Genomic DNA, 10,323 nt, shown 5'->3' with positions numbered 1-10,323 from the left:
CTAAGTGGCAGTAAGAAAGAGCAGAAAATTGAGGGGATAGAAGCAATGGTGAAAACTTTAAAGAGAGAATGAGTGAGTAAGAAAGGGGGAAAGAAATAAAATACAATTAAAAAACAAAAGTTTAAAAGGAAAAACATAATAATGAAACATTAATGAAAAATGGAAGGCAAAGAGAGCAAGTAGAAACAGACGAGAATAAAGGTGGGAGAAAGAGGATAGAATAAAGAAACACAATTAAAAGGGAAAGCATCAAAAATATTTTACGCATTAAAAAAACAAAGATCAAAAAAGAAACAAGGACCCGTGTTCTTTTCTTTTTTAAGAACTCATTCTTTGTGGAGTTATTTTTTCTGCCGGAGTCCTTTGTGTTTTTCGGGTAGTACTACTCGGCTTGCCGAGCGTACACTAGTTGCCGAGTTTATTTTCTTTTTTCACGCATTCGACATATAACCTACCCCTCGATAATTTACACTTGGTTTTCTCTATAGTGTGGCTCTGTCCGAAGGAGTGCAACATAGTAAAATTTTAGTGTAAACATCTCCACACAACTAAGCAAATGCGTGTTGGGAAACACGGTCGAGAAAAGCATCTCCACACAACTAAGCAAATACTACGTGTTGGGAAACATGGTCGAGGAAAGCATCTCCACACGGTCGAGGAAACAACGCCCGCGCACACACATGATTGGACATTATTACAGCAATCCCAGAAGTTCTACTAGCATACCACTCCCACGAAAGTCACGAAACAAGTCACTGCTGCCATGCCACGATATAAAATTGTTCTAAAATCCCAGTTGCGTGCCATGCAATGGAAGTACTAGGTAGGAACAAGTACTACTCCGTAAGTGGTCAGCCGGAGATTCCGAGGGTAACCGCGACGATGCACAACAAGAAGAGGGTCACAACCAGTGCGATGAGCAGCTTTGTCTCCTCCATCTCCTGGCGCAGCTCCTCGACCCTAGATCGTGCACGGGCCAGATTCTCCGCAATAGATCGTGCACGGGCCTCAGCACTCTAACGGACCTGGCACCACATTTTCATTTTTCAGCACCAAGCATTAGCTTAGCTCCCAGGCACATCCACAAACATATATCGATCAGGTAAATGAGACTGGCAGGCGAAATGAGAAGGGAGCCACGGATCGACCTGACTCAGTGCCTTGACTATTTTCTCCTGCGCCTTGACAAGCGCCAGCATCTCCCTGAAATTCTGCCAACGAAACACAGTTGCCGCCAAGTAAACATCAGGCAACCTTTCGCGCAAACAAAACAAAAACACATTTCCCCCTCAAAAAAACACATTTGGCGAAAGCTGCTGCATGCGGTCTAGTATAACCAAGAAGACTGCTGCTTACCTTTTGCACCTCAACAGCCTTCTTGCCGAGATCCATGGCCGCAGCACGGCACTCCTTGATTTCCTCCCCTATGGCGCTGGCCTGTGCAACAAAGCAAGCGCAAGTTTTCCCAAGACGAAATCGAGTCGTTAGCTGAGTGATTAGAATTATTACTACTACTAACTAACTAGTGAAATGGAAAACGGACCTGCTCTGGACCTATTCCATGAACTCTGTGCTCAAACATCTGCATGATGCTGCTGGTGTCGATCACGCGAATCACCTGCTTATGTTTTGTGCCATGGCAGTGAGATGGGAGTACCTAGTGCAGTAGTACAGGTAGCATGATGCTTACCTCATCAGAGAGCTTTACTCCGGTGACTATCCACGGCAAGCACAAAGTTCAGAGTTCTCACAAAAAAGGGTAACGCAGCGCAAGGCCATTCATACACAAGTTCTGAGCAACCAGAAAGCAAAATGAAGAAAGTTGAACCAAGTTCAGTTCCTCACCTGTGAAAATCCTGCTCTGAACCACTTCTATGTACTCTTCTTGGATAGCTTTTCCCAGATTCTGCAACAGGTGCGGGTTAGATTGCTACACCGAAAGATCTTTAATTTGATTTGGCACACAGGATAAAATGGATATCGAGTTAGATAAGCACACCTCAAGATCTTTCTTTCTTTCCTTAAGCTTCATCTTCAGTGCCCTGCAATGACCAAAACGCTTGTCAAATTTCACCCTTTTTGCTGAAAGGGCTGTATGAACTGTTTTTAATTGATCACACCAAACGAATTTGAACTAACAACTAGCAGTTAACATACTCTAGATGATTAAGCTAGACAGATAAATGGATCAAGATCTTACGTGATGATGGACAGTGTTGACGGATCCAGGGTCCCTGGATATGCATGACCGGTTGACATATTGTTCAGAACTGGAACCAGCACACCTTGGGAAGATTCTTCTTAGCTTCTCTTTCATGATCCATGCTATCTTCGCCGCCTCGTCCATGTCTTTCTCCATGCGCCCCCTAATTTCTGCAAGGTTTGTCATAAGAATGCACCAGTTAGATAAGCCACGCGCTTAGAAATGAAATGCAGGATAACGGCTGGAGTTTGCACCTTTCACTGCAGCAGATTCAGCGGCCGATTTCAACTCCTCGTTGGCTTCCTGGAGGTGGGGAGAAAGAAGAGCATTGTGCAAAGTAAGAGCGAGGAAAAAGGCCAATTTTCTCATGGAAAACAAACACGTTGTGGGCCGTGGAGCAAAGGATGGGCATGAGCGTTTCTCTTACCTTGAGCTTGTGAAGCATCGTGGGCGTGCTGCCCAGCAGCGTCGAGAACTGGCGGATGTCTTCGAGAATGTGCTGACGCGTGTAGCCTGATGTGGTGTTGGTGGTGGGAAGGCCCAGCTCGATGTCCCGCTCGCCCCCCATCGCCGCCGCCGGCGGGAGATCGCTCATGCTGCAGCTAGCACCGAGAGAGAGAGAGAGAGAGAGAGAGATGAAGAAGAAGGAGGAGGAGATGAGGAGCCTTGCGGTGCCTTGCGTGCGATCGATGAATGGGGCCATATATAGCAGGGTAGCCAGCAGAGAAGCGAGTAGAGGTTTCCCAGTGAGAGTTTTTTCTTTGCTCGGATAAACATCGGTGACAAGTGAAACGCGGTATGGACGAAGCTTCCGCTTCGTGGCCTCTCTCTCTGTCCTCTCCACCCCCCCCCCCCCCCCCCCCCCCCCCCCCCCCCCCCCCCCCCCCCCCCCCCTCTCTCTCTCGCACACATCACACACATCACTCACAGCTACACAAATGCTCAGAATGGCAATGTAATTATGCAATGCAGCTGCCAAGATTGGATTAATCTGATTGGATTACAATGAGTAATGCTACACGTACAAACGAGTTACAAGGTTTTACAAAAAGGGTAATCTGATTGGACAATAGGTGGGAAGGGCCGTAGCAAATCGAGTTACGAGTAATGCTACACCTACAAACGAGTTACGAGTTACAAGGTTTTACGGAGCACCATGCATGCTACTCAACTTCCCCAGAGCAGGCGAGCGTCAAAGCAAGACGGATACAAGCTTTTTTGGCAAGTGGAGTAGATCGGTGAGGGCCGTAGCAAATCGATCCACCCAGTCCATGCACAAGCTTTTTGCACCGCGACCCGAGCGAGACCAAGTGAACCTACCGTAGCAAACTGCGGACATCTCGACAGTCGCGAGCGTAGTGGCGTGACTGGCAGCTCCAACGTAAACTGCCAGTTGGTCGTCGTCACTGCCTCAGTGGCCAAGCATCGTACACGTTCTCCTTTTCGTGCGCCTCGCCCGTGTCAGCAGAAATAGCCTGACATTTTCTTGCGACGGCCAAAATCGAGATGCTCCTAGCCAACTGCACTGCACCAAGGTTACGCTTCGTTTGCATTGGGAGTGCACTCTCAGCGAAGATGCAAAGGGCTTCAGAGCATCTCCAGCCGTTCGTCCTTCAGGACGCCGAAAAAAAGCCGCCTGGGACAAACCGGCGTTTGCTTGGCGCGTGGGGGCGATTGCGTTCCCAGTTGACGCCCCCAGGTCGTCGCCAAAATCACGCGAAGTGGGCGATATTTCATAGAAATTTGTACAAACTCGGCAATCTGACATAAACTCGGCGACAATTCATAGAAATTTGTACAAAAACAGATAAACATGCAAACTACACCTAGCCCTGCTACGCTGCGGCCGCCGCCTGCCATCTACATGCCGAGGAGCCTGTAGAAAGGGTGTAGTCGCCGCCGCCGCCTCGTCGTCGCGCGCCCCGCCGGAGCCGCCGCCGTCCCTACTGCACCAATGGCCAGGGTCGCCAATGCGCGGTGGGGGGTTGCACGGCCCGACCTCGCCCTCGTCGTTGCTGTCGAGGACGATGACGCCACCCTCCTCGTGTCCACGGCGCCGGGCCTGGAGCTCCGCGTATGCCCGACACTGGCGGAGCACCTGCTCGCGGACGTAGTCCTCCCTCGCCCACTTGAGGGCGGCCTCGTCGTCAGGGGCCATCATGTCCGCGTGCTCTGGCTTCACAGGGAGCAGTCCCGGCTCGGGCTTCGGCCTGACCAGGCGGAGGGAGCGCGGGGAGGGGCGGCCGCCCTCGTTGATGACGAGGGCGCCGCTACGGGTGCGGCGCCGAAGCGGTGCCTCCTTCGGCTCCGGCTTTACGGGGCGTACCACCGGCGAGCCGGAGGAGAGCGAGCCGAAGCCCGATGATGAGGAGGTCCCTGGCTCCATTCGCCACGGCTTCCAGGAGCTGGCACGACGGCGAGAGAATGACGGGCGCGGCGGGTACTCGAGGCGCGGCGTGTTGCCGGTCTCGATGTGGTCGAGAACGGCCTCGAGGGTGCGGCCGGGCACGCCCCACTGAAGTATGCCCTAGAGGCAATAATAAAGTTATTATTTATTTCCTTATTTCATGATAAATGTTTATTATTCATGCTAGAATCGTATTAACTGGAAACATAATACATGTTTAAATACATAGACAAACAGAGTGTCACTAGTATGCCTCTACTTGACTAGCTCGTTGATCAAAGATGGTTATGTTTCCTAACCATAGACATGCGTTGTCATTTGATAAACGGGATCACATCATTAGAGAGTGATGTGATTGACTTGACCCATTCCGTTAGCTTAGCACTTTATCATTTAGTTTGTTGCTATTGCTTTCTTCATGACTTATACATTTTCCTATGACTATGAGATTATGCAACTCCCGAATACCGGAGGAACACTTTATGTGCTACCAAACATCACAACGTAACTGGGTGATTATAAAGGTGCTCTACAGGTGTCTCCGAAGGTACTTGTTGAGTTGGCATAGATCGAGATTAGGATTGTAACTAATGAGTTAGTTGCGGGATGATGTATTACGGAACGAGTAAAGAGACTTGCCGGTAACGAGATCAAACTAGGTATTGAGATACTGACGATCGAATCTCGGGCATGTAACATACCGATGACAAAGGGAACAACATATGTTGTTATGTGGTTTGACCGATAAAGATCTTCGTAGAATATGTGGGAGCCAATATAAACATCCAGGTTCCGCTATTGGTTATTGACCGGAGACATGTCTTGGTCATGTCTACATAGTTCTCGAACCCGTAGGGTCCGCACGCTTAAAGTTCGGTGACGATCGGTATTATGAGTTTTTGTGTTTTGATGTACCAAAGTTAGTTCGGAGTCCCGGATATGACCACAGACATGACGAGGAGTCTCGAAATGGTCGAGACATAAAGATCGATATATTGGACGACTATGTTCGGACATCGGAAGTGTTTCGGGAGGTTTCAGACATATATCGGAGTACCGGGGGGTTACCGGAACCCCCGGGGATTTTATTGGGCCTTAGTGGGAGAAGAGGAGGGGCGGCCAAGGCAGCCGCGCGCCCCCTCCCCCTCTAGTACGAATTGGACAAGGAGGGGGGGCGCCCCCCTTTCCTTCTCTTCCTCTCCCCCTCCCCTCTCCTCTCCTACTCCTACTTGGAAGGGGGGAGTCCTACTCCCGGTGGGAGTAGGACTCCTCATGGGGCACGCCATAGGGGGCTGGCCCCCTCCCCCTCCTCCGCTCCTTTATATACAGGGAGGGAGGCACCCCTTGGAGATCATTGATCTCTTAGCCGTGTTCGCTGCCCCCCTCCACCATAATCCACCTCGGTAATATCGTAGCGGTGCTTAGGCGAAGCCCTGCGTCGGTAGCAACATCATCACCGTCATCACGCCGTCGTGCTGACGGAACTCCCCGGGGAAACTCTGCTGGATCGGAGTTTGTGGGACGTCATCGAGTTGAACGTGTGCTGAACTCAGAGGTGTCGTGCGTTTGGTACTTAGATCGGTCGGATCGTGAAGACGTACGACTACATCAACCGCATTGTTCTAACGCTTCCGCTTTCGGTCTATGAGGGTATGTGGACAACACTCTTCCCTCCCATTGCTATGCATCACCATGATCTTGCGTGTGCATAGGAAAATTTTGAAATTACTACGTTCCCCAACAGTGGCATCCGAGCCAGGTTTATGCGTAGATGTTATTTGCACGATTAGAACACAAATGAGTTGTGGGCGATACAAGTCATACTGCTTACCAGCATGTCACACTTTGGTTCGGCGGTATTGTTGGATGAAGCAGTCCGGACCGACATTACGCGTACGCTTACGCGAGACTGGTTCTACCGACGTGCTTTGCACACAGGTGGCTGACGGGTGTCAGTTTCTCCAACTTTAGTTGAACCGAGTGTGGCTACGCCCGTTCCTTGTGAAGGTTAAAATATCACTAACTTGACAAACTATCGTTGTGGTTTTGATGCGTAGGTAAGAACAGTTCTTGCTCAGCCCGTAGCAGCCACGTAAAACTTGCAACAACAAAGTAGAGGACGTCTAACTTGTTTTTGCAAGGCATGTTGTGATGTGATATGGTCAAGACATGATGCTAAATTTTATTATATGAGATGATCATGTTTTGTAACAAAGTTATCGGCAACTGGCAAGAGCCATATGGTTGTCGCTTTATTGTATGCAATGCAATCGCCCTATAATTGCTTTACTTTATCACTAAGCGGTAGCGATAGTCGTAGAAGCAATAGTTGGCGAGACGACAACGATGCTACGATGGAGATCAAGGTGTCGTGCCGGTGACGATGGTGATGATGACGGTGCTTTGGAGATGGAGATCACAGGCACAAGATGGTGATGGCCATATCATATCACTTATATTGATTGCATGTGATGTTTATCCTTTATGCATCTTATTTTGCTTAGTTCGACGGTAGCATTATAAGATGATCTCTCACTAAATTTCAAGGTACAAGTGTTCTCCCTGAGTATGCACCGTTGTGAAAGTTCATCGTGCCGAGACACCATGTGATGATCGGGTGTGATAAGCTCTACGTTCACATACAACGGGTGCAAGCCAGTTTTGCACATGCAGAATACTCATGTTAAACTTGACGAGCCTAGCATATGCAGATATGGCCTCGGAACACTGAGACCGAAAGGTCGAGCGTGAATCATATAGTAGATATGATCAACATAGTGATGTTCACCATTGAAAACTACTCCATCTCACGTGATGATCGGGCATGGTTTAGTTGATATGGATCACGTGATCACTTAGATGATTAGAGGGATGTCTATCTAAGTGGGAGTTCTTTAATAATTTGATTAACTGAACTTTAATTTATCATGAACTTAGTACCTGATAGTATTTTGCATGTCTATGTTGTTGTAGATAGATGGCACGTGCTGTTGTTCCGTTGAATTTTAATGCATTCCTTGAGAAAGCAAAGTTGAAAGATGATGGTAGCAATCACACGGACTGGGTCCGAAAATTGAGGATTGTCCTCATTGCTGCATAGAAGAATTACGTCCTGGAAGCACCGCTAGGTGCCAGACCTGCTGCAGGAGCTGAACTAGATGTTATGAATGTCTGGCAAAGCAAAGCTGATGACTACTCGATAGTTCAGTGTGCCATGCTTTACGGCCTAGAACCGGGACTTCAACGACGTTTTGAACGTCATGGTGCATATGAGATGTTCCAGGAGTTGAAGTTAATATTTCAAGCAAATGCCCGGTTTGAGAGACATGAAGTCTCCAATAAGTTCTACAGCTGTAAGATGAAAGAGAATAGTTCTGTTAGTGAGCATATACTTAGAATGTCTGGGTATAACAATCACTTGATTCAACTGGGAGTTAATCTTCCGGATGATAGCATCATTGATAGAATTCTTCAATCACTGCCACCAAGCTAGAAGAGCTTCGTGATGAACTATAACATGCAAGGGATGGATAAGACGATTCCCGAGCTCTTTGCAATGCTAAAGGCTGCGGAGGTAGAAATCAAGAAGGAGCATCAAGTGTTGATGGTCAACAAGACCACCAGTTTCAAGAAAAAGGGTAAAGGGAAGAAGAAGGGGAACTTCAAGAAGAACAGCAAGCAAGTTGCTTCTCAAGAGAAGAAACCCAAGTCTGGACCTAAACCTGAGACTGAGTGCTTCTACTGCAAACAGACTGGTCACTGGAAGCGGAACTGCCCCAAGTATTTGGCAGATAAGAAGGATGGCAAGGTGAACAAAGGTATATGTGATATACATGTTATTGATGTGTACCTTACTAATTCTCGCAGTAGTGCCTGGGTATTTGATACTGGTTCTGTTGCTAATATTTGCAACTGGAAACAGGGACTACGGATTAAGCGTAGATTGGCTAAGGACGAGGTGACGATGCGCGTGGGAAATGATTCCAAAGTCGATGTGATCGCAGTCGGCACGCTACCTCTACATCTACCTTCGGGATTAGTTTTAGACCTAAATAATTGTTATTTGGTGCCAACGTTGAGCATGAACGTTATATTTGGATCTTGTTTGATGCGAGACGGTTATTCATTTAAATTAGAGAATAGTAGTTGTTCTATTTATATGAGTAATATCTTTTATGGTCATGCACCCTTAAAGAGTGGTCTATTCTTTTTGAATCTCGATAGTAGTGATACACATATTCATAGTATTGAAACCAAAAGATGTAGAGTTGATAATGATAGTGCAACTTATTTTTGGCACTGCCGTTTAGGTCATATTGGTGTAAAGCGCATGAAGAAACTCCATTCCGATGGACTTTTGGAATCACTTGGTACTTGCGAACCATGCCTCATGGGCAAGATGACTAAAACGCCGTTCTCCGGAACAATGGAGCGAGCAACAGATTTGTTGGAGATCATACATACTGATGTATGTGGTCCAATGAATGTTGAGGCTGACGGCGGGTATGGTTATTTTCTCACCTTCACAGATGATTTGAGCAGATATGGGTATATCTACTTGATGAAACATAAGTCTGAAACATTTGAAAAGTTCAAAGAATTTCAGAGTGAAGTTGAAAATCATCGTAACAAGAAAATAAAGTTTCTACGATCTGATCATGGAGGAGAATATTTGAGTTACGAGTTTGGTCTTCATTTGAAACAATGCGGAATAGTTTCGCAACTCACGCCACCCAGAACACCACAGCGTAATGGTGTGTCCGAACATCGTAATCGTACTTTACTAGATATGGTGCGATCTATGATGTCTCTTACTGATTTACCGCTATCGTTTTGGGGATATGCTCTAGAGACAGCTGCATTCACATTAAATAGGGCACCATCTAAATCCGTTGAGATGACTCCTTATGAACTGTGGTTTGGCAAGAAACCAAAGTTGTCGTTTCTTAAAGTTTAGGGCTGCGATGCTTATGTGAAAAAGCTTCAACCTCATAAGCTCGAACCCAAATTGGAGAAATGTGTCTTCATAGGATACCCGAAAGAGACTGTTGGGTACACCTTCTATCACAGATCCGAAGGCAAGACATTCGTTGCTAAGAATGGATCCTTTCTAGAGAAGGAGTTTCTCTCGAAAGAAGTGAGTGGAAGGAAAGTAGAACTTGATGGGGTAACTATACCTGCTCCCTTATTGGAAAGTAGTTCATCACAGAAACCGGTTCCTGTGACACCTACACCAATTAGTGAGGAAGCTAATGATGATGATCATGAAACTTCATATCAAATTACTACCGAACCTCGTAGGTCAACCAGAGTAAGATCCGTACCAGAGTGGTATGGTAATCCTAATCTGGAGGTCATGTTACTAGACCATGACGAACCTACGAACTATGAGGAAGCGATGATGAGCCCAGATACCACAAAATGGCTTGAGGCCATGAAATCTGAGATGGGATCCATTTTGAGAACAAAGTATGGACTTTGGTTGACTTGCCCGATGATCGGCAAGCCATCGAGAATAAATGGATCTTCAAGAAGAAGACAGACGCTGATGGTAATATTATTGTCTACAAAGCTCGACTTGTTGCGAAAGGTTTTTGACAAGTTCAAGGAGTTGACTATGATGAGACCTTCTCACCCGTAGCGATGCTTAAGTCCGTCCGAATCATGTTAGCAATTGCCGCATTTTATGATTATGAAATTTGGCAAATGGATG

General features: G+C 47.0%; 1 protein-coding gene across 2 annotated transcripts; it reads right to left on the bottom strand.

Annotated features, from left to right (window-relative positions):
• Nucleotides 1-505: 505 nt before the first annotated feature.
• LOC125541439 (putative syntaxin-131) lies at nt 506-2,827 on the bottom strand. 2 transcript variants are annotated; one of them, XM_048704852.1, is made up of 10 exons: nt 2,631-2,827; nt 2,458-2,506; nt 2,201-2,373; nt 2,000-2,042; nt 1,846-1,906; nt 1,691-1,716; nt 1,544-1,618; nt 1,357-1,437; nt 1,149-1,211; nt 506-1,025 (listed from the first exon to the last, which is right to left on the bottom strand). In XM_048704852.1, the coding sequence occupies exons 3-10, from the start codon at nt 2,257-2,259 to the stop codon at nt 1,017-1,019; spliced, it is 417 nt and encodes a 138-aa protein (XP_048560809.1). In that variant the 5' UTR covers nt 2,260-2,373; nt 2,458-2,506; nt 2,631-2,827; the 3' UTR covers nt 506-1,016. The 2 variants fall into 2 exon arrangements, with proteins under 2 accessions (XP_048560809.1, XP_048560808.1); XM_048704851.1 differs by having other exon boundaries at nt 506-1,211.
• Between the last annotated feature and the right edge of the window lie 7,496 nt (nt 2,828-10,323).

This window comes from Triticum urartu, chromosome 2 (genome assembly GCF_003073215.2).
Source record: "Triticum urartu cultivar G1812 chromosome 2, Tu2.1, whole genome shotgun sequence".
Lineage (NCBI taxonomy): Eukaryota > Viridiplantae > Streptophyta > Magnoliopsida > Poales > Poaceae > Triticum > Triticum urartu.
Note: the sequence above shows the minus strand (reverse complement) of the source record. Positions and strands in the feature narration are given on the sequence as shown.

Coding starts and splice junctions, on each gene's coding strand:
- LOC125541439 (XM_048704851.1), bottom strand. CDS start 2,259: ATGTCAACCGGTCATGCATATCCAGGGACCCTGGATCCGTCAACACTG. Junction 1,907..1,999: donor AAAGAAAGAAAGATCTTGAG/GTGTGCTTATCT, acceptor CACCTGTTGCAG/AATCTGGGAAAAGCTATCCA. Junction 1,619..1,690: donor GAGTAAAGCTCTCTGATGAG/GTAAGCATCATG, acceptor AAACATAAGCAG/GTGATTCGCGTGATCGACAC.